Source organism: Stylophora pistillata, chromosome 4 (genome assembly GCF_964205215.1).
Source record: "Stylophora pistillata chromosome 4, jaStyPist1.2, whole genome shotgun sequence".
In the NCBI taxonomy this organism is placed as follows: domain Eukaryota; kingdom Metazoa; phylum Cnidaria; class Anthozoa; order Scleractinia; family Pocilloporidae; genus Stylophora; species Stylophora pistillata.
Window position 1 is genome coordinate 5,377,598 of NC_142522.1, and position 27,403 is coordinate 5,405,000.

The 27,403-nt window shown below is 39.5% G+C and overlaps 1 protein-coding gene across 1 annotated transcript in view; it reads right to left on the reverse strand.

Annotated features, from left to right (window-relative positions):
• Positions 1 to 1,326: 1,326 nt before the first annotated feature.
• LOC148732119 (uncharacterized) overlaps positions 1,327 to 27,403 on the reverse strand; it is a 53,206-nt gene continuing 27,129 nt past the window's right edge. The window contains exons 14-55 of the mRNA XM_088756590.1: positions 27,249 to 27,403; positions 27,053 to 27,133; positions 25,245 to 25,420; positions 25,010 to 25,082; positions 24,810 to 24,923; positions 24,175 to 24,428; positions 23,979 to 24,087; positions 23,315 to 23,536; positions 22,972 to 23,085; positions 22,541 to 22,621; positions 22,085 to 22,222; positions 21,373 to 21,623; positions 20,901 to 21,000; positions 20,540 to 20,635; positions 19,955 to 20,190; positions 19,554 to 19,662; positions 18,689 to 19,017; positions 17,983 to 18,121; positions 16,624 to 16,803; positions 15,594 to 15,813; positions 14,899 to 15,038; positions 14,373 to 14,606; positions 13,617 to 13,879; positions 13,135 to 13,246; positions 11,924 to 12,268; positions 11,113 to 11,151; positions 10,860 to 10,977; positions 10,624 to 10,695; positions 10,436 to 10,507; positions 10,021 to 10,092; positions 9,680 to 9,751; positions 9,474 to 9,545; positions 9,106 to 9,177; positions 7,751 to 7,822; positions 7,523 to 7,594; positions 5,885 to 6,930; positions 4,596 to 4,804; positions 3,928 to 4,099; positions 3,339 to 3,399; positions 2,674 to 2,866; positions 2,405 to 2,584; positions 1,327 to 2,179 (exon numbers count right to left, since the gene is read on the reverse strand). The exon at positions 27,249 to 27,403 is cut by the window's right edge and continues 21 nt beyond it. Coding sequence (XP_088612716.1) covers positions 2,054 to 2,179; positions 2,405 to 2,584; positions 2,674 to 2,866; positions 3,339 to 3,399; positions 3,928 to 4,099; positions 4,596 to 4,804; positions 5,885 to 6,930; positions 7,523 to 7,594; positions 7,751 to 7,822; positions 9,106 to 9,177; positions 9,474 to 9,545; positions 9,680 to 9,751; positions 10,021 to 10,092; positions 10,436 to 10,507; positions 10,624 to 10,695; positions 10,860 to 10,977; positions 11,113 to 11,151; positions 11,924 to 12,268; positions 13,135 to 13,246; positions 13,617 to 13,879; positions 14,373 to 14,606; positions 14,899 to 15,038; positions 15,594 to 15,813; positions 16,624 to 16,803; positions 17,983 to 18,121; positions 18,689 to 19,017; positions 19,554 to 19,662; positions 19,955 to 20,190; positions 20,540 to 20,635; positions 20,901 to 21,000; positions 21,373 to 21,623; positions 22,085 to 22,222; positions 22,541 to 22,621; positions 22,972 to 23,085; positions 23,315 to 23,536; positions 23,979 to 24,087; positions 24,175 to 24,428; positions 24,810 to 24,923; positions 25,010 to 25,082; positions 25,245 to 25,420; positions 27,053 to 27,133; positions 27,249 to 27,403 — 6,991 coding nt within the window. The 3' untranslated portion in view covers positions 1,327 to 2,053. The remainder of the gene's footprint in view (positions 2,180 to 2,404; positions 2,585 to 2,673; positions 2,867 to 3,338; positions 3,400 to 3,927; positions 4,100 to 4,595; positions 4,805 to 5,884; positions 6,931 to 7,522; positions 7,595 to 7,750; positions 7,823 to 9,105; positions 9,178 to 9,473; positions 9,546 to 9,679; positions 9,752 to 10,020; positions 10,093 to 10,435; positions 10,508 to 10,623; positions 10,696 to 10,859; positions 10,978 to 11,112; positions 11,152 to 11,923; positions 12,269 to 13,134; positions 13,247 to 13,616; positions 13,880 to 14,372; positions 14,607 to 14,898; positions 15,039 to 15,593; positions 15,814 to 16,623; positions 16,804 to 17,982; positions 18,122 to 18,688; positions 19,018 to 19,553; positions 19,663 to 19,954; positions 20,191 to 20,539; positions 20,636 to 20,900; positions 21,001 to 21,372; positions 21,624 to 22,084; positions 22,223 to 22,540; positions 22,622 to 22,971; positions 23,086 to 23,314; positions 23,537 to 23,978; positions 24,088 to 24,174; positions 24,429 to 24,809; positions 24,924 to 25,009; positions 25,083 to 25,244; positions 25,421 to 27,052; positions 27,134 to 27,248) is intronic.

Consider the following 27,403-nt stretch of genomic DNA (forward strand, 5'->3'; position numbering starts at 1 on the left):
TAGATTTTAATTATGGGCCTTTAAAATAAGCAAAGACAGCAACGAAGTAAAAAATGAAAAATTGTTTAAAACTTTTAATCAGCAAAACGACGGCTTTGCACGTGCGTTTTAATGCTTTGCACATTTCTCAGGTCTTACGCGGAAATGACATCAATCCTTCCAGATCGAGTGAGTTTATGTTTTAGCAAGAAGGCATATGATGTTGTATAATTTGAATATATCAACAAAGTTGAAATGGTAAATTGGCCACCGTTACGGTTATAAAAGCTGACGTTTAGCCCTTCTTCGGAGCGAAGAGAGGAATTGTGGGTTGTGTGTGCTTTTAAAGGCAGAAAATGGAGCTACGTGATTGGTGATGTTGTATAAGCTGTATGTCGCAAATTTTTACAATGTTTTTTTTTGCTATATTTAGAGGATAGCAAGACATCTGTTTCTGCAAAGCGGATGTTGTCGTTAAAAGCCGGCCCTCTTTTCCCTACAACGGCTCACGGATGAAGGAAACCCAAAGTTTATAATATTTTAATAAGATCCATGGATCGAGAGTATTCGATGACCAGGAAAGGAATAATTGTTTTTTGTTTCACACATTGGTTTTCGCATAGTGAATTGGCTCAAATCCTAAAACAAAAATAATCATAAGCCTAGTAGAGTAGAATAACTACATACAGAACAAATGTCAGTTTAATATTTTCAAACGGTGATAATTCAAAAGATGTATCGAATTTGTCGACTGAACTCAGCACAGATCAAACATGTTTCCAAGGGAAATTTTTCAGTTACACTTAATAGCTTAAAGTGTAATTTCCATTTTGTGTTCCAAAGAAGAACCTGCTAATTTCGATTTTCTTGAACAATTAAAAAATACCACGAGACCACTCAAAGATAGATTTTTCCAGATAGATTTAAATCGACGCCTACAGGGAACGGGAATCTCTAATTTGGCTTCATTTCCTTCCAGACTTCGAATAAATATAACAGAAAAATAGAAACATATCGATCGTAGTTTCAACAAAAACATTAACTTCACACCATCACTCGAAAAATTTTCCTAGCTTTTCATTTGTGCAAATGACGGATTGTCAACTGAGGGGGAGGGGAGGAGATGGGAGGGGAGGGGAGAGTGAGGGGAGGAAAAGGGGTGAGGAGGGGATTTCGGAGGATTTGATTATGCTACGATAAAATTTACCTGATCCGATTCCCCCATAAGGCTTTGCAATATTCGTGTGATCCCCTATCATTGGCAGCCGATTTTCGATAGTCCTCAGACTTCTTCCCCCCCCCCCCCGCCATGCAATAAAAATAATGAATGGTTCCCTCGTCACCATCATCATTATCATCATCATCTTTATTTAAACGCGGTAAAACACATCAGGCATTAACAGTTTAATATGAAAGCTACAACTAATTACGAAGAACTATTTATACTATGTATAAACTATGTATATTAATCTAATTTAAAATATTACTAACTATTACAGAAGCTAAATTAACTTAAAGCCTGTTTTACATGAATGCCGTGTCGGAATTAATTAACAATCGTCGGAAATTAGCTAGAGATGTTGCTTGCCTAGCAGCTGAGGGTAGGCTGTTCCAGAGGACTCCACCGCTATAGTTTATAATAGTTAGTGCGTGGCACGCCGGAATAGCAAGCTTATTTTCAGAATCGCGCAAACCGGGGCTCCCACGCGCGCGAAGCGCACGTGGTGCAGAGCCTTATACCCATGGAATATGATCAACCTTTTGGTTGTCACGTGACTGACCGAGCGTACGTAAGGGAGGGGTGACTCAGGCGAGTCTTGGGAAATGCACATCTTTTATGTTATCATTAATATTACGAACTTGGGAGCTCCGCTTTTAGGCTTGGCTAAATCTATATATTAGAGTGCATGGCAAGGAAGGACTCCATATTAGATGGATAGCTTAATAAAATCAGCTTTGATCTAATGAACACAGAGTAGAGTCAGTAAATACGGTTTACAATGAAATACTTCAAAAATTGTCCATCTAGAGATAAACATTCAGTAAAATAATACTGTGCCAAGCTTTTTTCCATTTATAAATATGTCTCCCGGACTTCAACTCGATGCTGAATCTCCTCCAGCAACTCGCGGATGTTAGACGCCTTAGGTCTGTTATTTTCGGCTGTTTCCTCAAAACACAAGTTCATGATTTCATGAAGCTGAAAAAAAAGCCAAATTTAGTGAGGAGAGAAAAGCTACCTCTTTCAATTCGTTTTGAAGAAACAGAAAACATTATCGATATAATGGTCATTCTCTTCGTGCCTATTTAATGGCTTTGAATCAGGCCATGTCTTGCCATCCAATACCAGACATTACCGGGAGGATTGTGGGCTCATTTCCTGATCAGCGGCTGGTTATCAATCTGTCACTAGTAATAACCCTACCTGGGCGTATTCACTGGACCCATGACAGTGTCCTAATAGAGTGGCCATCAACTGTCCAAACTGCTCAACATCGTTGCCATGACAAATCTGCCTATAAGCTCCCCAGTTTGTAAACGAACTAGGCTTACTCTTCTTGGGCACTCGAGATAATCCTCCCAAGACCGCTCTCACGGGAGGAAGCTGAAAATAATCGATAATATGTACTTTTGACCGAGTGATTCTAATTAGCATCTAATACGATTTCGCAAAAAGATGGAAAGTTTATTTACCCTTAAGGATTGAGCAATCAAAATGTTGCTTGTTGTGACGTTGTTATGCACCATCCCAAGTTCCTGTAGTCGTTCTATAGCGCTGATGACGTCACAGGCTATAGCACAAACCGCATCAAAATTAAGGAGAGTTCCCTCGTCGCTAAGAAAATCTTGCAATGTTGAACTCGACACAAAATTGTAGCAAATCAATCTGAAACAAAAGGGGCATATATTTTGGAAATCATCACATACAACAAGCCCAGTTACGACTACTTTGTGTTCCTTCTTTCACTGTCCTACGAGTATGGTGGGAAAGTAAACACAATAGTTGTTTTTGAACAGGAAGAGACTTGTAATGGCCGCGAAAGGCTGATCAATTTATTAGATCAGGTCAGGTCATTTCATGTTTCGAATGTCTTTTTCAGGGCTCAAAATTTAGATTGCTTCTGCATCAGACTTGGCTTACTTTGCCCTGTGATAGTCTTAAAAGCTCGCGTCGCCTTCTCGACCAATCAGATACAAAACTAAAGCCAATCACGGCTTCGTTAACGCGTCTAACACGTCAAACCATTTAAGTTTAATTTTGTTCGAGCTCCTTGATGTTTTGGCCTCGCTCAAATGTTCCTGTGATGAATTTCTATGATAATTTTTAATTGTCTTTTAACATGAGAGCTGTTACTTACAGACTGTTCGATTGTAACTCGCGAATCTTCACTTTCCCGTGATCAATATCGTGGTCACGGGCTGCAAGGGAAAAATAGAAACAATACTTGAGCAAAGAAGGAATTCCTTAGAAGAAAGCAAAATGACTTAATAAAAATACTAGATGACTTGACAAACTCATTCAAGAACCCAGGCCTGCATATTTACAAAAAGGTTTCATTGAAAGGCTCAAATACTTTGTTAGCTGAAAAATTTTGTTGACAACAACGGCAAGAAAATAAAATTAGCCACTTAAAAAATTTGAACTCACTTTGAGTGCATCTATTCTGGATTACGTGGGAATTATTTTTTTTCCTATCAAGTAATTTTCAAAATCCCTCAGGGTGACCCGGGGTCAAAGCGCTTCTTCCTTATATTCATGTAAGAATATTTAGCAGCAATCAATCATATCTGCGCAGCAGGATATTAAAACACTTAAAAACAGTAGGAAAGTGTTTCTAACTCCTCGGCAATTTCGATACTCGCTAACTTTTCGTTTAACAGCAAATCATACTAGTAGTATATGATTCCGTTCAGAGGACAAAACACAAGGAGCTTTTATTCACTTGCCTGTGGAGTGCCAACGATAATTGAGAAGAAAAGGAAATTCTTTTCTCTCAATACACAGGCTCTTTGCCACATCAACTTCTCGAATCCAGTCTTCTTTGCATTCTGTGGCAAAGTATTTCAATAACACCATGCTTGAAATGTCTCCTCCCTCAGACCAAGCTACAGCATAACCCTGTAACAGCAAAGATTCATTGCGAAGGTTAAACCCATACCAGCCTAATGGCCCTCTCTTCCCTCCCCTCCCATCCAACAAGTCTTTAAGTCGAGTGAGTCTGTTGGTTCGCTGGTTATAATTTATACTCCTAAGTGTAAATCAATTGCTCATGATCGTCAAATGTCCTGGCCAAGAACACGAGGCAATGACTTGGGCAGGGCTCGAACTTAGCTTCTCCAGTTGATGTTCAGTCCAATGCATGCTTTGACCACTAATTCCCCAGTTAAATTGTTCAGACAGTCAGTGACTTACTCAGATGAAAGCCAAGTCTGAGATCCTAACTGACATATAATCTTCGACCTTCCACAGACTGGTAACATACTCTGACCGATGAGCAACATTGAGAGTGATCGCACCTTAGGTAGCATGTCATATGTACTTGCATAGCTCCATAAATCTTTCCCCCAGGATATCAGGATTTTGTCTTTTGGTAAACGTTATTTCACACACTTACAATGGAAGGTTTTCCAGCGGTGTCGTCTTTTAGAATATTCACTTCTTCAATCAGCTTCAGTTTAGAGTGCATCGTGTGCTCACTATTGTGTTCACTATTGTCTCGTTCATGCTGTCCTGGTGAAGGCAAGGGACGAGGGAAAGCGATTACATCGGCGATCAGGGTGGCATCATGGGATGGTTTTATCAAATCCACTGCCTGCCTCCGACCTTAGATGAATAAAAATAAATCATGCAACTACTCGTTCGTCTGCGACAGAAATACAAGGAATTACTGGCACACAGCACTGAAGAAGTATTCCTCGTTTAAGACAAGTTTTTCATATCTCAATTTTGATTGCATTCGAGATTTATCTTCAGTTTTAGAAAATATGCGTTGCTTGACTTGTATTTTTCCATAAGATATCGAACGTACTCCTTGGAAGTAGTTCTCTTCAAAGTGCCCTTTCGAAAGATTCTTTAAAGGGGAGATCAGGGGCGGATCCAGGAATTTTTGATTGGGGTGATCCAAACTTTGGTTCAGAAAGGACTGTTGGACTCCTTTGAGGCAAATTACTTCTCCCCCACACCCCACACCCCCTCCCACCAGTCGCGGTTGCAAGTTATAATTCCTTGGCCGCTTACCGTTTACTTGGATTCATTAATTAAAAAAATCAGCTAGTTAAAAAATGATATACGATCCTGTCGATGTAAGAATTTCAGTCTCAAAGTTGTAAGCGTCAGGTCTGATAGGGGGTCCGGATCCCCGGACCCTCCCCCTGGATCCGCCTCTAGAGATTCACCCTTTTGTGGGTTACTGCCCCCCAAGACCTTGGCAGGGACCTCAAGCAAACCATGATTGGCCATACTCTGCTAAAAACAACATGAAATCGCCAAAATTTATGTGGTCTGAGGACGGTGAATCATTTATGTCTTTTTGTGGAATGCAAGGGTGTTCAATTTTAACTTAAAAATTATGCCGAAGTTGAGGTCCAAAGGCATCTAGCCACCCACGAAATCATTATGGACGGTTTCCTCGGTGCTCCCGTTCTACATGCTTCTGGTCCCCAATATTTCCGAGAGGGACTCCAAAGATGATAACAACTGTGTCAGGCTCTGGGTGGAGAGGGTGAGGAAGGGGTGGGAGGGTGCAAAAATAACAGGGGCCAAAAGTCCCAGTAGAAAAATAAGGAACAAAAGGTGCTTTCCTTATTCCTTTATTCATCGCCCATCCCCTCCAATTAAGTGGCTGGAATTATCTAGGGATACGTTGAAAATGCATTCAGTTCACCGATAATTATCATTTCTCACCTGGCATTCGCTCGTTCAATGTCTTCATTATAATGCCAGTGATATCTTTTCCCTTTTTGGTTAAGCTTTGCCTTGCTCGTTGGGTGGAAAAAGTGTACAGGATTGGATTTATGGAGGAGTTGATAGGAAGAACAAACACGGCAATCCACACGTAGGCGATTTTGTTTGGATCCTCAAAATTCCCAGTTAGCGATAAAACACTGATTGTTATGATGGGCATCCAGCAGCAAAAGTCTGTCATCACAATGAAGGCAAGCCTCTTAGCCATCTCGGATTCCTTTTTGAAATTCGTCGATCGCGCTGCACGTGCAGCACGCTTTACCGTCCAAAATATTGAGATATACGCCACGAGGATAAAGGCGAAAGAAATGAAGTTCAAGCCCACAAAGAATGACACGGAGTATTCCCAGCCAGCCGGTGTGCCCTCAGAAAGCTGAAGCGGAAGGCAGACGGAAGAGCGACTGTAGAAACCGAAATTCCCACTTTCATCGTAAAAGTAATTTATTCCGGTGATAGGAATCACAGATATGACTATGCCAAACATCCATACACCCATGCAGGCGAAAACGGCCGCTTTGTAAGTAAGGCGCTTGAACTTGAATGGCAAGACGATACAGATAAGTCGGTCGATGGTGATGATGGTGAGAATCAGGACAGAAACTTCACTAGAGAGCATCGAAAGAGCTCCAATGACTTGACAGCCGATGTTAGATCTCCATTTAATGTCATGCTTAAAGTATTCCCCTCGCCATCTTGAGTCCATGATGGCGATCGTTAATAGATACACGCCCATAAACAGATCAGCTACGGCCAGATTGGTCAGCAGACAAGACTGAACCCTGCTTTCTTCTTTATCAACGGCACGCCATATTATGACGAGGACGTTGCCAAGGAGCGCAAGTAGTCCCAGAATCCAGATGCAGACCTGAACAGTTTCGTTTTTCATGAGGTCGTCGCAGCTCGAAAACTCGTTGATTGGAGAATCGCAGTCAACTCCTTCGATTGACTTTATGGCGTAGCAGCAGAAAATAAATCGGTCGAGTTTCCTGTATAAAAGAAGTATCTCATGATAGGCACGATAGACAATTTTACCTCCCTCCTCCCTTGGGGAAGTTTTTATCTAAATGTCAAAAGTTGTAAGGGAATGCACTTGTTTTGCTTTTTGTTGCTTATTGATTGGTTCCGATTAATCCGTACACCCTCTCAACCGATGAAATGCGCCATAAGTTTCCTTATTGAATGCCGGTTGACTTGTGTTCGTATAGTTTTGTATGGGCGTGTAAAAGTATAGTCTCCCTCGCAGCCATTTTCAGTCTCGTCACGCAACGCTCCTCCCCACAAACGGTTTGTGGGGAGAAGCGTTGCGTGACGAGACTAAAAACGGCTGCGAGGGAGACTGGTAAAAGTAATGAGTAATATCACTTATGTTTTTTCAAGTGATGATAATTTTTAACCTTACGACGAAACATACGGTTACTTGTTTTTATTATTTAGGGCAAAATTTTATTTCATCAGGAAGTTCAAAAACGACCTAATATGATACTTCTAAATCTGATTGGGCGAAATTGGAAAGCGCTTCATGAAATAGAACACTTTCGAAGGCCAACAAGCGTAGAATGTTCATTGATAGATACTCACAAATACTTCAAGTTTTCTAGTTCACTAAATGCATCGGAAGGTACATCAGATAGCTTGTTATTGTGTAGATACCTGTAGCAATGGATAAAAAATAATTGACGAAGTGACAAACTGTTATTTTTTAAATCTAAGATTTGATTTAAGACAGCTGTCATGCTTGCCACCAAGGAATTTTTTTACTTAAGTTTTTGTTATCGACGTATAGTGATCAACAAACGCTCTACTCACAAATATTCCAGTGATTTGAGTCCTTTGAAAGTTCCCTTTGTCACTGTTGTTAGCTCGTTCCTACTCAAGTCTCTGAGGAAAAAAGCGGAATACGGATGACAGTTAAGTCAAAAATCACTTCTGTCATAAGATTGATAATTCAAACGTTTTGTGGAGAATCCAAATAGTCCTCACTTGAATTTATATAGAAATTGGCCATTTCGAGAAACGAAGTACACTGTACACAACAGAAATGAGTAGAGCTTCCAGGTATTCAAGGTGAGATAGAACCACAAAATTGATCGGCTAGCTATGTTAATTCCATTGATACCTTGTTATTCAAACAGTGCCAAAAATTATTATGACAATTGACCCTCCTTGTACACCAACTACCATGATCATTGCCTAACGTCATCAGCTAGTTTTATCATCGTTTGACCATTTATACCCTAACATCAATATCCATACATTCTGTACTCTTCTTCAAAGTTTTCTTTTGTGATTGACAAGGAGAATTTGGCTAACAATTAAGAGCTTCTTTGGTTTGTGATAATTTTCCTTTGTTCTCCTGACCTTAATGTGTCATTCAGGGCTCAGATTGTGAGAACAAAGTAGATGGTTGTCACCTTCAGGAGTCAAATGGTTACGCCACCTAACGTTTTACTTCCTGATGTGACTGTAAATTCCTCCATCAATATCCATGTAAAATAATCAAGTACGCAAGAGAAAGGAATTTAGACAACGTTCAGCTGAAGGATTTTAATTTGATGCCACCCAAAACTCTTTTCAGCTACTATACGTGGAAATATAGGAAGTATCGGTAACTTTGTGGGTTTAGAGCCGTATTGTATACCATGAATCAAGGTAACAGTAGTGTAGATGTTAGATGAAAAGACAATCAATTCTATTTCTTTTTCTGATTATCTCACTGCTTGAATTTCAAACCTTATGATATCACGATGTTGAACGTAAACACAGCGAAAAACCTTTTCGAGAGCAGTAAGTACATGGACTTTCGAGAAACGGGCCCCAGTAGGCAACCAATTATTCTTACGTTTTAATTTACATACTTGTTAAGGATTATTGTTACTTGATTGCCATACTTGTTAAGGATTATTTCCTGTTCCTTCCATTCTAAAAAAACTTTTGAAAAAGCGAACCGGAAGTTAAGTACCGGAAGTTATGTTACTCGCGCGAATTGATTGACAGTTTAGAGATAAAATACCCGGATTCAGAGGAGAAGTGCTTACGCCATGGAAAAAAAAGCTAGTGTGGTTGTTTTGTTGTTTTTACGGGACTTTTATTGATGGAAATTTGGACTTTCTTTGGAGTTTGGACAGGGAGAATTTAGGAACCTAAGGAGAAACAATACTTACAAAACTTTCAGCTTTAAAAGATCTTCAAACAGGCCTTCTGGTAATGTTTTAAACTTGTTATCCTGAAGATATCTAATTGCACATGGCCAAATAAAAAAGTAATGATACAAACTCATAATAAATAACCTAATCGAAAAATAAGGGAAACAAAACCCACGAAAATTTCGAATTTCCAATCTTGATCTAAAAACAATTCCACAAAAATTTCGAATTTCCAATCTTGATCTAAAAACAATTCCATTTCAGGTCTTCATGGGGTATTCGGAGTCCTAAAATTTCGACACATCACAAATAGTCACAACTACAATTATTTCAAATTAAGTCATGGGAAACATTACCTGAAATATATAAAGGACAACAATACTTACAGATGGGTCATGGTGCTTTTGTTTTCAAAAACACCATATTCCATTCTCTCAATCTGGTTTGAACGCAAGCCTCTGAGAGAAAATTTAAAATTTTAATTTAGACCATCTCCACTTAAGGTCGTTGAAGACATTTTAAGAGCTTCACATGAGAAATAGAGTGTTGCAAATTTAATTGGGTAACTGGCAGTTTAGAAGTTAATACTTACAAAACCTCTATACTAGAAAGTCCATCCAACATTCCTTTTACTGCTTTACGAAGAAGGTTTTTCCCTAAATCTCTGAAGCAAATCAATCAAATTCACTGAGTTTAAATTGGGTAAAACGAGGTGGAATGAGGTCTAATGGCCCATTCAAGGACACTCAAGTTTTTCAGCGAATAGGATACGTAACAAGAACAAGTATGCAAGCGTCAGTCGTTTGCACTATATCGAGTTCAATGGAAAATCGTTCAACTGCACCCACTATGACTTTCCGCCTATGATTAAAATCGATCCATAGTGACAAACCTGGGGTAAGGATGGGCCTTGTAAGGTACACAAATACTTACAGAACGCGTAAATTAGGAAGTTCAAGAAAGACTCCGTCGGGAAGAGATTGTAAGAAGTTGAAGTTCAGTCGCCTGGAACAAAAAGTACAGCGTTAAATTCAGTTTACATACAACTGATAACAGCCTTACAACGACTTCCTTCCGAAAGCTAAATACCACCGCTTTTGTCACTACTGGGCAAGCAACTGTGCCCAGATGTTACCATTTGTTTCTGAAATGGGGTAGCAGTTTTTAAAACCCTCTTGGATAGCAGATCATAGTATCTCCACTTTATTTTCTTCTTGGTTTATGCTAGTGTAAAGACAAAAAAGACCATATTATGCGGTTTTCCCAATCAAGGAGTGCAGTATTTTAACTGAAGAAACAACTCACTCGTCAACAAAAATCAACTTAAAATGTCGTGATGCATACTAACATAGTTTCGACGGATGAGACATTTTGAAAGCAGTTTTCAATGAGGCGAAGCAGAATATTAAAGCTCATGTCTCTAGAAAAAAAAAATGATCATTTGTTAAACTCCCCAGCCAGTTTACTTAACTCTATAGCAGAAATCTTGGTGGAGATTTTTTATTCTTTTAATCAACAAATATAAAGTTTACTCACATATATTCTAGCTTGTCGAGATTTGCAAAGGCCTGTTCTTGTAACTGAGATATCCGATTTGCCTGGAAAAACCTGAAAGAAATATCTAACTTGCAGTAAGCAAGAATATAATAGAAATTATAATCATCTCAAACCAACAGAGTAGCTAAAAAAGAAAAGGAAAACAATGTGGATATGTCAATGATTAAGTTGAAAAAAAACAAAACTATTAATGCGCCCAGTTTTTCATGGCTTACACAGCTCGAGTATTAGGGGGGAGATGAGATGGAACACTGAGCAAGTCTGCTCCAGTTACAAGAATCCCGTTGTCTTTGCCTTCACCGAAATCTTCACATTTGCAGCTCGATGGACAACCTAAGAAAAAGAGAAAACAATGCTATTATTCAGACTGCAGCTGACAACTACCGTCCAAATTTGGGATGATAGGAAAACATGCAAACAGTAAACTAGAAGTATAACATCAGAGCACGAGACCCAAAGATTGTTTACTTTGCTGACGTGAACAGGATGGTTCGTCATTTTCCTTGGCTGGAAAGAGAAAAGAAGAGTTTTTAAATATCCCGATAAAGGAGTACTGAAAAGAAATAAAAGGGCTCAAAGACGTTAGTCAATACTGCGAATGGAGAACTACTGGTAACCTTCATGAGAAATGAACGCATAATAAAAAAACTTGTCTTTCTTAAATGCACTCAGAACAGAATAAACTTGTATTCAAAATCTTGTATTGGTTTCCTTCAGTATTTCGCATTTTTCAACCAAAGAAATGTATAATATTGAAAATATTTATCTAAAAGATAACTAGTTGTAGGCCAAGATCACCGACAGCAATTTTACAACAGCTTTAGATGACCTTTTGCCGCCAGAGTGACCAATAGTTGCGCTACGTAAGAGGCGCCATAATTATATTCTCCCGCTTGTCAGAACTGAACGTTTCAAGAGGACTTTTGTTAATAGATGTTTGTTTTCTTGTTAGTTACTCAGTTAGTTATTTAGTTAGTTAATTAGTTTTATATTTGCTTGAGTTCATATCATTGGAACTAAACACGTTTGTTGTTTAGATTGCTTAATAAAGGCTTTTATTATTATTACCATATATGGTATTCATTAGATTTGGGCAGACTATCTACATAAAAATAATGAGTCGTATTTGACACCTTAGTGGATTTTTTAATGGCCTTCTTCCACCCAGAAATGAGCCTTATCTCCAACATGGAGACGACACCTGAAGTACTGAATAAGGCAGCAGAATGAAGAAAGGAATCATAACAAAAACGCAATAAACTTTGTGATTTTCATTTACCTGAAACAGAATGATACAAGGCTTTTAATCTGGCCACGGGCAAATTTTCTTGACAGCTCAGAAGAACTGTTAAATGATTCGAGGAAGATAAGAAATCTGGGGGAAACAGATAGCCGCAGAATTTGCCCAACGAGGGCCCAGTTTTTTCGCTACCATCAAAAACCTCCACAAAACATTTATCACATGTGGGGTGGTCCCTGAGTCTGAATTCTTGGAACTTCAAGTGAATTATATGACGGGGTGGGACGGTTATGAGCCATCTGCAAAGAATGTCATCAAGAGAATGTCCCGGATATAAAGGAGAGAAGAAATATCCCGACTTGTTGGTCAAGTTTTCGTTACAGGCTGAAACAGATGAAAGAACTGTTAGTTGATGAGACAAAATGGTTCTGGTATGTTTCTTATAACAAAAGGACAGTCTGTAAATATTGTGGCCAATCAGGTAGTTATTGAAGACACCTTCCACATTCAAGAAAAAATTGAACATATTTTGTTTAAACAAAATATGTTTTGAACGTATTTTGTTTAAACAATTATTTTAAGACCAACACTCAAGGTCTTAAAATAATTGAGAAGAATTTGCTACCTTTCTATAACATCAAGAAATGGTTAGATATTCTAGTCTTCTCGGATAGGGACGAATAAATGGAGGTCCCGTCTCCTGCAGGGTTGGGGCAGGAGACGTTAATTTCCCACACACGAGATTATTGTGTGATGGATGTCCTCCCATGGGGTGGGATGGGTGGGTTAGGACAGCAGGTCCACATCAGCTATTACAGCTGCCAATTAATCAACCTGCTTAAACAAATAAATGAACTTCAACTTCAACTTCAACTTCAACAACGTGCGATTGCGAAGCGAAGAGGAGGACCAACGTTACATTCAACCAATCTGAGATGCTAGGTTCGGGAATCAAACTAAGAAACCGCTGGAGGGAGGTAGTTCATCCTCCAAAAAGTCGATATGGCAAAGATGGAAGGTGATGCTTTTGTCAATTTGTCAATTTGTGTCAATTTGGTAAAAGGTGACGTCCGTTAGTTCTCTTTTATCCACCGAAAAGTCGATAAGGCAAAGATGGAAAGTGGCGCTTTTGGTAATTTGTCCATTTGTGTCAATTTGTCATTGTGTAATTTTCATCCCTTTCCAAAAGCTTTCCCCACAATATGAATGCGGTTTAGTGCACTTAAGGAATGTTTCTACTAAAACCGTACCTGGTTTAGCTGACAAGGGTTTGTGTTGGCAAAGGTTTCCCTCCTCAATGTACATTAATCCTGCCAATGCTATCAGGTCTTCCCTCGTCTCTGTTTTTCCTTCTATTAGCACCTGTTTATTGTATCAGACGATAGCAAAAATATATAACAAAAAAAATCTCATATTTATGGTCGATCACTGTAACTCGTGATCCTCGAAAAACTAAAAAAATTTGACATGGAAATGGAGAAAATTGCATAAACAAAGAACTTTTACGCCACGCTACGGAATTGTTTTTCGAGGAGAACTATCGATCTGTTGGAAAGCTTTATTCGAAGTAAAATACAATGGAAAGTTGCGGGTAATGGGCAACTGCTTAAGTTTTTCTAATACTTTTCTATGCTTAAAACCTGGAAACCATTGTTTTTTTTTCATACCGTCAGCACAAAAGTTTATCCCTTCCGAGCAGAATATGCTCCTAACATAATATCCCGAGACATACCTGAAACTCAGAGAGAGAACTCAAAGGAACTTTTCCGTAAAGCCAGTTCTTGCCAGTATTGCTTCCTGAAATCCAGATTGGAATTTTACGGTAGGTTTTTGTCTTTTGGTAAATTGTAAGTGTCTTCTTCCCAGGTCCCCGGAACATGTAACGAAACTTTAGGCACTCATTAGGCCAGTCATGTGATCTATTGTATAGCGGGCTCATGAGAACAGCCAACTGGGTAAACTGGGTGACGTTAGTGTCCACGACAAGTCGGCCACCTGGATCAGAAATAAAAATTGAACGCATTTTATTTACAAAAGATCATCGTAACCTCTATCGATAAATTACCAAGAAACAAAGAACATTTAACAACGTGTTGAGCGAACCAACAAAACATCAAATTTCAAGAGCCATCATAGAAGAAAGTTGATCAAATTGCGACATTGATGCAGCAGTTCTTGGTTCAGAGTCGAGCATGGTTCCAAATTTCTTCCCTTGACTAATTTCTCTCAATCAGCTGTAGAACTAATTATAAAGCCTTTCTCGACATGGATTAATAACAAAAGTTTTTTGAATTATGGTGTAACAGGGAAAACGAGAGTTGGATTTGCAAGGTGAGAAATTGCAACTTTTTTCGCTCGTTTCTTCTTGTGGTTTCGCAGCTCAGTTTCAAAACTCCCTTAACCAGCCAAAAGGATCTTTTCATATCCAAACTTTAGAGCAATAAATTAAGGACTGATTGCGATTAAATTCTCGTCACTATGAACTTGCCTCCTCTATCGCTGCAGGTTCGAAACCATTTTACTTCCACTTCTTTCTGCAACCCTCTTCTGACTGTTTTCCAGGCCTTCACGTCACCATCTTCGCTCTCACATCCAAATGACATGCACAGTATCTCCTCGACTGGCATTGGGTGACCCCATAGATTGAATCCACTCAATACACCCAAAGCAATTGACGCATTTTCGCTGGAATTTCTGAAACCAATGGTCATGGTTCCTCCCCCTGGGTGCAACAGGTTAAGAGATTGTAGCAATTTTGTTACAACTCTTAAATTTTATGAAAAAAATTATGTAATCATCCGGAAGTTCGTTAACTCACGAATTTAACCCTCAGCAGAGGTTAATTGTACCTCGGCGTTCTCATTTAAAATCAGCCATCTATTACGATCAGTTGAAGATGGTCTAGTTAGAAAGTAAATGTAGAAAAATTCAACGCAAAATCAACCAGACAAATAAAAAATGACACTTTCGCTGAAGCATCGAGCAAATGTCATTAATTTCTCTACAAAAGGTACCTTCGATCGGCGTAAAATGGAATTCAAATGAACTATATCTTCTCTCGCCGTCTTTGAACACCTGCATGAGCCCCTTACGAACATTCCACAATACACACACGTGGTGCCACATGTCATCTGCTACGCCCATCGATATATTGCTATGAATTAAATATAAATATAATCAGGCATCTAAACTGAATTCATCTATCCATCCATCCATTCATCCATATGGTGGCATGTGGCCACTCACTAAGTTATAGTAGTAGGTGCATTCCAGGATGTATTATCATTGCAAATTGTTACTTTTCCTTTACACTCTCTTACACAAACTGGTTCTCGAAAAATTGGGAGTCCTTAGCAGTCTCAGCGATGATGTCAACGAAAAGAGAAGCTAACGAATGAATTCGGTTTAATTTGAGAAAATGGCAGCACTGACTGCATTAAAGAATAGCATGGAAACTTGATTTATTCGCTTTTGGTGTTCCACATTTCTGACTCCTGAAGAATTGGCGGTATCTCGTTGTTGTTCTGTAGAGGACGGCCACGAAATGCAAATAGCTTTGAAAACCACCCGTAGAGCTATATTTCGGCCCGTCAAACTTTTAGTTTGGTCCTGTCTCGTCCTCGTCGACCTTGCCTATGCAGTTTGCTTAAACTTCCTTTCATGCACCTAACAAGGCAACGATGAATGAATTAAATATTTTGTTTCCTACCTCCTTCTTTTTCCCATCTGTAATACAAAAGTGTCGTTACTGACGTAGCATCCCAGTTGCAGCGACTCGCCATGCTCCTTGGAGACTTTATATTCGATGAAAAAACCAACATGAGAGGTCTTTAACCAAAAGCAGAGCGTAAAACCCTTGAGGAGGGGCGAAATTTCCGAGAACGACACATAGCCAAGATCTATATCAGGAAGATGAATCTCGTAGTTTCCTGGATCGAGAGTTCATGTAATGTTAAGAAAAATTTCCTTTCAATTATATAGCAAACCATATACAGCTGAAACTTTGATAGAGGATGCAATGGCAAGACAGATCCATTTTTAACCTCCATTCAATAAATTTTCATTTCAGAGGGGAAGCATGAAGATTACGGGAAACTTTTTCCTGAATGTACTCAGAAGCTTACGCTCTGAAATAAAAATTCAGTTAGAGTCGGACCTCCCTTCGCGACTACCTCTCGTTGTGAACACCTCTAGTTAGCAACCACTTTTTCAAAATACCAAAAGATTCCAAGTCAGATCACAATAAATGGAACCTCTCGTAAGTGACCATCTCTCGCAATTGACCTCTTTTAGAAATTCTTAACCTCCCGTAGGAGACCACTTAACAGACAATCGGTTTTTCTCTCACAAGCGGAAACTGAAAATTGTTTCAACAATTGTTTCGTTAAAGTAGAGCCACTGGAAGTGCTTCCTGAAATGGCTTTACCGCGTGAATTTTTGCTTGTGTTCGGTTCCTAGAGAATTTTGGACAGCACCACTTGGGATAACAAACGAACCAAGTTTCTTTCACGAGAATTATCCCAAACGCGCTGTACTAAATAATATGTCATAGAAATGTAATATGAACGTAATATGAATTACAATTGTAGCTACATTACAATTGTAGCTGAGATTTTTTCAAAAAGTTAGTTTTGAATTTCCAGTTCATGAGTTTAGTTTCCCCAAACAGCAAAGAAAAAAAGTCATAGAAATGTAATATGAACGTATTTTTTATGTAATGTATTAAAAATTTTACCCACCAAAACCACTGGAGTGAACAGAGTCGCCAACACCGCACCGTTTGTCATTACCAGTACCACTGCTGTCGTTCTGATAGATATAGTCAAGCTCCTTGTTCTTGAGACTCTTCCAGCCGTGAACACTTTTCCATCCACACAAGTCTTTCGATATATCACATGGGCTGTCATTTAATTGATTCGCTAAAGGATCAACTGAACTATGATTAAGAAAAGCCTTCCCCATAAGCTTGCATTCCTATCAAGTTATTTTCAACGGCTCCCCTTGGAAAAATGCGCGTGTTTTTTGAAGGAAACCTCCCCTATTTTAACAAATAACTCTTGAAATGTTCCAAATGTACTTCTCAATCGATCTGGCAAATAGATGTTGCCTTACTAAGGGGTCTGAGTTTTTTTTTAATCGTTTTCCAAAGAAGGGTATTACAGCCACTTCGACTTTCGCTTGGCCGCCATCTTAAATAGTGCACAATGCACTCAAGGTGTAGTTTTTCGCTCATGTTGATGCTGAATTGCTGTCGTTTAAAGAAAATTTTAGAGAATGTGTCACAGTTCTTCGTTTTCAGTTAGAGCCGGAGCACTCTTCAAGCGAAGAGAGACAGGAAAGTGAGGTAGAAGAGAATATGGAGAAGCGCCAGGTTAAAAATTCTGAAAATGTCGACCGCCGATCGAACACTTCATGGTGCTTACTGCTCCAACTAATGAGGAAAATCTGCGACACATCTAACAAAATTTTCTTGAGGAGAAAGCAATTCAGTATCAACAGGAGTATCAAGAAATCATTATACGTCGTCAGGCTAGAGTTCATCGCGCGCTATTTAAGATGGCGACTGCGGGAAATTCGCAGTGGCTGTAAGACCTTTTGGAAAATGATAAAAAAATCAGACCATACGGTAAGGCAATCTTTTCTGCCAGATCTATTGATAAATACATTTGGAACATTTTGAGAGTTACTTTTTAAAAGAGAGGAGGTTCCCTCAAGGTTTTGTTAGAGGATAGAAAGAAGCTACACGGCCGTGCCATTGCCAAAGCCACCACCACCGTCACTGCTACTGCCACTGCTACTGCTACTGCTTCTGCTACTCCTACTGCTACTGCCACTTCCACAGCTACCACTGTTACTACCTCTGTTACTGCTACTATTACTGCTACTACTATTGCTATTACTTCTTCTGGTACCACTATTACCGTGTTATTTTGTTACCAACGCATAAAGACTTAGATAAAGGCAAGGGAATCAGGATAGAAAGTGGACGAGAGTATTTTTCTGATGCACTGTCTTTCCAAAAACAAACAAAAACGATTATTTTAGGCGCAGGAAGTTGCAATATCAGACGGTAGTGATTCGTGAATCAGGTACATTACCTTTACAGCCATACAGCTCCACTCTCATGGAGATGTGATATTTCCAAGCTATCGGTCGAAAGCGGATGAAACGTGCCATAATAGGTGGATTAACTTCATGAAAAACAACAGTGTCCATATTTGTGTTTCCGTCAAATTCCTTCATGAAAAGATGGTAATACAAATTATGAAAGGAAAGCTTGTCTCTTTTCACTTCAAAATCATACTATCCTCCTGAACTTATGTAAATGAAAACGGAATCGAAGCAAATGAGAACGAACAAGATCAAACCTTACCGAAACGAAACGAACCGAACAAAACTGAACCCAGCACATTTCAACCGAGCTAAACCTAATCCAACTACACCCAACGAAACCAAGCCAAGCTGAGCCAACTCGACTAGCCGCGCCCCGCCCCGCCCTGAATCGACCTGAAGTGTTCCGAACTGAGTTTAATCAAACCAAACTCGGCCAAAAAAGATAGGCTGAAGCGAATCGACCTGCTCCAGCCTGTCCCTCCTAACCTCGCACTGCCCTGACTCGATTCGATGCGACGCGGCCTGACCCGATACGACGCGACCCCAATCGACTCGGCCCGAGCTCAGCCGACCCCAACCAAACATAATTAAACCAAAGGATACTAACCTCAGCCAAATGTTTATTTTCTTTTTAATTTTGGATGAGAAAGACAACAGTAATATGACTTTGAGGTGTTAAGTCCAACTCACCTTCTCCTCAATATCTTCTGGTTCCCTGTAATACTGGAAGCTTATTCCATCCCCGCTATACTGCAGCTTGTACTTCGTTACCCACTCAGGCAATGCTTTCTGTCCTTGTGTTGCTACACCCGTGACCTTCATGTAATGAATTCCCAGCGCCACTTGAAGCCATTGGTTATCGTCGTTTACGCCGGCTGACCAAGATCCCCGTTTAACGCCTGATCGTTTAAAGTGTAACCTGCCCTGGGAAGGGGCGTGGTGGGCATTCCATTGTGATGAAGCAGTGATTTGTTCATCGGAGATAGCTCCATTCTCCATGCCAAGAGGCTTTTTACAATCTAATGGTTCTTAGGGATAAAAAAGTAACGTAGCTATCAGTAAAATAGCTACAACAGGACAGGATAAACCATAGCCTATACTTTCCGCGTCCTTAGCTGTTTTAACTACGGTTAGAGGCGAGTATGGAGGTGAAAAGAAGAAAACCGTTTCAGTTTCTCCATTCTAATATAGCTTTGGGCGTGACAAATGTTCCCAAAATATTTTGCCCTTCCTCCTTTCGCCATGTAAACCTAAAATCTGAATATTCATTCTCCTTTATGAATGACGCACATTTCTTGAAATTTAACTCCTATGTGGGGATTTACGGCTTTCATCTGTTTCTTCAATTGGAATCATAGGATCATTGGCTTTTAGTACAATTACATTCATTTTATTCATATTCTGCGCAACATATCCACGAGTTCACCATAGTGTCACTTTAATTAGTCGTGGGAGTGAGAGGTTAATGGGCACAGCGTATGCCTGCAACTTAGAAAAAGAATGTTACACGGAGTTCAGTTTATTATGAATACGTAACATCTAGCGTAACCCTTACCTTTACCAGCACTCCAAGGAATCAGTTTGCAGGGTTCTTTGGTGAAAGAAACATTATCAATGGCCAGACATGGTCCATGAGTGAATTTTCTGACACCAACAAAATGAATCTGTGGTAGGTTATAAAAAGGCAATCATGATGAGCTCAGGCATGTACAACCACGAGAAGATAGGTGTTATGGGAAAAAGGAATATTCGAGTTTAACCCACTCTAGTTCTGGGAACACCGTCTAAGAACACCGACTTAGAAGACACCACGACATCGTTAAATCGTAACCACGTTAAGAGTTTTTCTCCTTCGCAGCCTTTGTGTGGTCTAGACGCTCTCTCACGCGTTTCTTCACAAGCGTGACGTTGCGTGGCGTGACCTAACAAAAGGCCGCAAAAGAGAGTATTAACTACCTGAATTTGAGTTGAGTTGACTGGTATTGGAAGCTGTGTGTAACGCCACATATTGGTCGCCTCTTCTGCATGAAAAAGAGGTTGAGTTTTGTTCGTCTTTGTGTTGTTTAACGACACATTTAACGAAGCTTTGCGCCAGAAACGAAGGCACTTCCATTCATAGGCAATGCTGTTGATGATAGGAGACGAGAGAAGACATGGCAGTGCTGAAGCTCCAACCGGTAGAGAGGCGTATCCTACTGACAACAAAATACGGCGTCGTGTTAAGGAGTGATCTGCTCTGGATACCATATGATTTGGTTGCCGACATTAAAAAGTATACGTGAAATTATAGTGGGGACTGCATTTTAAGATTCCAAAGAATATCCTAACTTCGTAAAGGAAAAATCGTTTTCAAATATGCCAAAAAGTGCGTCCCAGGACGGCGCCATTTTGAAGCTTGCCGAAGGTTATTGGATCACTTTAAAGACTTAGTTAAAAAATTCTTTATTTTCTCTTGCAATTATGGGAAGAGGGAAAGCAAACGACCGTTATTGGCGATAAAGCATCATTGTGTTACTGCCAACTGACGATCAAACAGCTTACCTCGCTTTCTCTTTCCCGCCAGATAAGTATTCAGAACCCATCCTTCATGAATGTAACAATCGCACATACTCTCATCAAAATAGCAGTCTGGACTCGCTGGAGACGAAGCATAAAAAGTAGTAGGTTATAGATGCAAATTGCGCTTCTTTTATACTTGCTGAGTTCATATCATTGTAACTAAACACGATTGTTGTTTAGAGTGCTTAATAAAGACTTTAATTATTATTATTATTATTTTTGGCCCTAATACTGACGATACTGGACGGGAATTTAGCGAGAAATCGTGGTAATTCTAGTTAACTTGTCTTAAAACCTTTATTTCTGTTTGGATCACTTTCAATCACCTTAAAATTAAACATACTTTGTTTGAAGATTTTCTCACATGTTCCGTCCAATACGGTGAAGTCATCCACTGCAATATCACCTTTACTTCCAGTACCAACTGTTCCTTCTAGTACAAACTGAAAATAGCAATCTTGATATCAACAAAAATTGACGTCTACAAAGCTTAAATGCGTATTTTGCATTACTTTGTGAAACACGTCTGATTTTAAACCTTTTGCTTTTGGAAAATATATGATTAAGTAAATGAAGATACAATGCACTCTTTTAAATGCCCTTATAAAACAGACCATTCTAAAAAGGAGCTTAAATTTAAAACATCTACATTTAAAGAGCGAGACTTTTGTTCAGCCAGTAGCTTCTGAAGGAGGGTGCACTGTGGATTACGCATTTTTAGATGATTTTATCGTCGTCTTGTATGACTGAATTGTTTAAATAAATTACGATTTAAGCCTATTTGTCGCATATTTATCGGAAAATTTGATACTTACTTGATACCAACGGGTGCTATTCAGAGCCGTCTGACCATATCGCCAACGATTTCCTTGATCTCCCGACACCATCCAAACAAGCGTTTCTGATTGGTTAGTTTTAAGGTAAATACTCAGATTACCGATGTCCGACCCGTGCATGTGATACCAGAACTTAACGCAAACTGTCTCATTAGGTTCCATCCAGTCGCTCAGGAATCTCGCCTCGTCTCCAAAGTTTCTTCGAGAAGCTTCAATATAGATATAAGAACCTGCAAAAAGATATCGCGCGTCTATTTTTTTTTTGCCTTCGTGAACCAAATTCTGACCCTGATGAACGAGATGGCTGGGTTTTAGAGCGCTCTCCGGTAAAGTGTCGTAAAACCAAACCCAAAGGGATTTCAACAGCCAATTAAAGCGAAGGAAAACACCCTTAAGTTCTAATGAGAACTCGAGGTGAGACAAGCATGCTGCCTTAAGCGCAGGTAACAAATCGTGTGTGTTATTAGATATGCATCTCATTGGTTAATAAGGTGGCACGAGATTTCGTGACCAGTCACAGAACGATATCAGCAAAAGTATTGTGGTCCTAGATTACTTTAAATTGGTTTGTTCAGTCATAACCGTTATTCATTTTTTGATAGAATTGAATTCGTTTGGAGCCTTTATTTCTGCTTAGCCCATTGTTGGTTCTTTCCTCACTGAAGTGATTTCTTTGCAAAGGCTGCCTTACCATCCTTGCTGAACGAAGTGTGATCGTAACTCGGCCCAGTTCCTTCTGTTGGCGTCTGACCAGAGTACACGGTCCACCGGAAAGTGGCATTCTTGTCAGGGTTTAGTCCACAACGGCTCGTTTGAAAGTTACAGTTACCTAAAAGGACCAATAGAAACTTATTCACTTAAAAACAGGAAAGAAAACAAACAGGCAAATAAACACAATCATTGAAAAATTATCGTAGCTATAGAAATGCCAGGTGATTCAGAAGAATGGAAAAATGAATTAAACAGGTTATTGAGAAAATTTGACACTTTGTGCATGTTTGGACATTTACTTTGTTTAAAAAGCAATCGTTTTGAGTTATTCTTCTATGAGTTAGTAAAAAAAGAGACGTCTGATTAGAATAGCTGACTAGGTCTGCAAATTAACCAAAAGAAAATTAGTATAGAAGAAACACTGAAATCGTTCTACCTCTGAAAGATCTGCAACTATTTTGTCCAGTGGAATCTTTGGAGGTACACGCTAAATCATTAAGATTGCACCTGGTAGAACCTGGAAACCAGAAAGATGAAACGCTACGTGAAAACCACTGCTACGTAAAAGTCTGACTTGCAAACTTTTGTTTAACTTAATAACACAATTAAGAGGGTCACCACTAATGACTGGCTCCCTTCATGAGGAAATCTATCTGAAATTACATATAAATCTCTTCTGATAAGGGAAACCCCTTGGGAATCTTGATATAGGGAATCCTGCAAAACATGCGGAAAACCCCTTACTACGATTTTTCATTCTCTTCAAGACAAGCAAACAACATGCAGACCCTCACTCTTTCTAGCAGACATGGTTACCCAACTGCTAACCGTTTCTTTATGGTTGCTTCACATCCTCATCTTGCTTACCGCATATAGATGGTGTGTTAGTTCCATCCTTGCAGAAGGGTGTTTGACCACAAGTGTCTGACCAGGGAATGCACGATCCATCAAGGCACTGATGACTAGAGGGACATGGATTTTCTGCCAAAAAAAATTATCATCGGTGCATTTATTAACTATCAAACGACGAGAATCTGGAAAATTGCTATTTAATTGGGAATCAACTATCTAATTGACCCGCTTGAGCGTAATAGTCCGGGAAACTGCTGTTTCACTAATAGTCTAGGGTCCCTAGCAGTCTACATTTTCTAGACCATAGGGATATCTTCTGCTTCATGATCATTTGACTAAATACAAATAGTCAACTCACGACAGTTGCTTTCATCATCTCCGCCAGAGCAATCCACGTTACCGTCGCACAAGGCCGTTGCTAGGAGACATCCTCCTCCTTTACAGGCGAACATACTGGAAGGACACTCACAATTCTCTTCATCTGAATGATCCTTGCAGGCAAAGTCGCCATCGCACAATAAATTCCTCTTGATACATTCGCCGTTCTCACAGGTAAACTGATCTTCGCTACATTTGAAACCTAACACAACCGGAAAATTTAAGAATCACCGATGGAACAAATGGGATTTGATGGGCAAGTGGAACGTTTGTTAAAAGAAACTGAACGTAAGCACAGAAGTTAATGTAAAGTTTCAACATACATCAGCCATTTTAGTTGTTAACTTTCAGCTGGATGTCTTTTCGTAAGGTCAAAGATTGTGTAGCTGCGGTCGTTAGCTTGAAACTAAAGCTATTTTTCTGCCATGAATCATCCAAAACAGATGCAAATAGAATAATCAAATATTTAATTAGCTGTTATTTCTTTCAAACGTCTGGGCACTGAATGCCATTTACTTCATCGGCTTGTAAAAATACAGGTAACAAAGATAAATAACAGAAAGTACTTCACGAATTCATCATGAAAAACAATGTTCTTAATTTATTTTGAAGCCACCTTTTACTTTTAATTAAAACATAATCACCTGGTTGGGCAAAGTAGGGTCGGAGTGAACAATTCTCAGTAGTTATAGTGACATCATCAAATGCGACGTTAATTTCGTCTTCAAGAACGCCTTCTCCTTTAAAAATTATCTAAAAGAATAAACCCCATAAGAAATATCAAGCTTTGATTAAATGTGGTGACGTGAGTTCATTTCGTCCTCATTTCTCAGTTCTAACCTGAATTCCTTTGGCTCCAGGCCAAGCAACCTGAGCCGCTGACCATCTTTTACCGTGGTTTCCAGTCAAATTCCATATTAACAGATCCTCTTTATTTGTCTCCCGTAGATAAACCTCGAGAGTCGGCTTCGACTTAGCAGGCATGAGGTAATTGAAACGCAGACACAGGCCCACGGATCTATGGAACGGTTGCCATGGCAATAAAGGACTGTCCAATTGTGCTTTGTAAGGGCCATCAATAAAAGCAAAGCTACCTATATTGTAAAAAGGAATCTTGTACAGTTGCAGTAACGCATCGCGTTTTCAGTGAGCCAAAGCTGAAAGGACCCGGGAAAGTGTGCCTGGAACGTGTAAATGTTCATTGTCTCGCCAGGAGAGTTTTAAAGAAACAAAACTGATTTTCAAGGCGGCTGGAATAGCACAGCAGCCAGAGCCTATCACGTTTTCTGCCACTACTCATACTCATGGGGTACGAAAGACAGACACATGGAGTATCTAGCAACGGAAAAGATTTGTGCCTTCAATATTCTTCAGATTTGTGCATTTTTGCCAAATTGACGCTCCTGTCAAACTACGTGATCATGAATCAGTACCTATGTATAGCTCTGAGATTTCCCTCTCTCCTTACAACTAACCTGGATAGTTAACAAAGGGTTTAGCACTGGTTAAGTTCCACTTGTTGGGCATGTCATCAGGGTGTGTCCATCCACGACAATAAGATTGGAAATAACACTCTACTAACACCTTGGCTAGGAAGTAGATAAATGAAGTTATCAATATTATTATTTTTTTAAGTCAGAAGACATGTTAAAAATTACACGAGAAAGGACTTCACCTTGAAGATGCAGATGACCTAATACCCTCTGATCGACAATACTCTCCAGATTACTTGCAAACGAAGAGGAAACCTATATTGACATGCAGAAATGTTAGGGGAATAGTACAATGAATAATATGGTTTGTATAAGGACCCTTCCTTTGGTTGTACACAGTCAATACATCTATTCCTCTAAATTTCAAGGATGGGCCATCTTGACCTCAGGCTTTGTCAATAACGCCTATATACTGACCTTCACTGTAAAACTTCCTGGCTGTTTGACTGTGTCAAAAACAGCCGTGAAGGATGTGTTTACACAAGAGAGGTTCACTGCTGGGTTCACTGTTATGTATTGTCCTAGCGTTGAGATATTCAGTTGTAGCGGGCAGTCTGGGCAATACAAACCATCGCAACAGAACTGGAAGAATCCTATTTGAAATGAAAGTAGTGACGTTTGTACGCTAGGTTTGACGTCTATTAGAGTACCATGTTATTTGTGTTTTTTTTTCTCCATCGAGTCGGATGAAATGGTATCAGACTCATTCTCGTCAATCAACAAGGTTCACTTTTCAAAACTTAAGCCTCTTTTTGGATAATAGTTTCATAGATAGTACTTCCGAGTTTACACATGACAGGCTCACTGGCTGGTTCACCATTTTGTTTTCTCCTAGCGTTGAGATGTTCAGTTGTAAAGGGTAGTTTGGGTAAAACAAACCATCACAACAGAACTGGAAAAATCCTATTCAAAATGAAAGTAGCGATGTTTGTATGTTAAATTTGACGGCTATTAGGGTACCACGTTATTAGTGTGTCTTTTTTCTCCACTGAATTGGATGAAATGGTGTCAGACTCATTTCCATCGACTAGCAGGGTTCACTTTTTTACAATTAAGGTATGGGTCGCACTTGGGCAAAGTTTTCAACTTTGCCGGCAAAAAAACCACAAAAATTTGAAACCGCAACCGGAAAGCAAACTTCTGGTTTCAACTATCAGGGTCGCACTAGGTGAAGAAATATGTCAGTGATGACACTGTGATAAACCAGACACACGTTTATCCACGTGTTATGGGGAGAGAGCAGTGAGCTGAAAAAGGAAAACAAACGTGAAAAAAATTCGTCCCGTTGAAGCATTGTTAATAACGATCACGGTGATGCTTATTCTTCTTATTCAGTTGAATAACGTGCACCTTTTTGTCTTTCGTATGATGTATGAAAGATGGGTTAACACCTGTTTAACTGTTTTGACTGCCGCTATGAAATTGGTCCGCTAGTTCGACGAGCTCCGGAGACGATGATGAAGCGGAATTCTGAGAAGGGCTCTCAATATTTCCAATAGTTGCACCTTCAGGACCACAACTTTGCCCTTGAGGGTACACATATTGTGAATACTCTACGTTGCCACCGAAATAAACCGGGAACTGTGATAAATTGTAATAATAAAATCCACGTCCGTCGATGGTAAAGAAAGAGCGCGAACTGAAGTAGATCTCGCGCGCTGTTAATTTTATTGCATATTATCTGTTTGCTGTTACTGACAAGCGATGACAGTTACCACTGTGATAGCTAATGTTTAGTCCGAGTTTTCCGAAATCTGCGTGCCCCAACCAAGCACTACGGCGTCTTTGATGTTTTGGCCGGTTTTCAAAGTTTATGCGAACCGGAAAAGTTAGGGTCGCATTAGGCAATGTGCCCCGATTACAGATTTTTACACCAAAGTGACTACATTCACACCAAACTTTGCCAAGTGCGACCCATGCCTTTAAGCCTCATTTTGGATAGTGGCTGCAAACGGAAACGGAAACGTCGACACAAAGATAGAATACACTCTCCCTATAATAGCAATACTAATAATAACACGAGTTATTGATCTTAATGATGATGATTTTAATACTAGCTAATGTTAAAAACGACGATAATACTGTCACAGTTTTTAAAACTGTAAAAGAGAAGCTAAAAGACTCGTTAAGAGGTAGGTGATTTTTGATAGTAATGCTTAATTATTCCTGGTAATTCGAAAGGGCATGAATCACCACTATTAACATGCAAGACCTGATCAACTCACCTGAAATGCGCAATTCCGTACCAACGAAACCAGGTATGGATGATTCGTGATTTTCAAGTGTCACTTCTAGTTTACGTGTCCCTATCAGAATTGAAAGAAGAAGCAGCTTTTATAATCAGTACAGTGCAGTTCTGAATGATTCTTGCTTCCCGGCCACGACAGCTGACATATCTAACAACAGAAGCGCACATCATACCTGGTTTAGTCCAAAATAGTCTTTTTCTTGGAATAGGCCGTTCATATTCACCATTTGGTCTACGCATGCCCAAAGATACATGGTCTCCGCCTTCCATTTCTCGCATAAAGACCTCCATTTGGTAAATGCGGCATTTGTCCAAAAATATTGGTTGT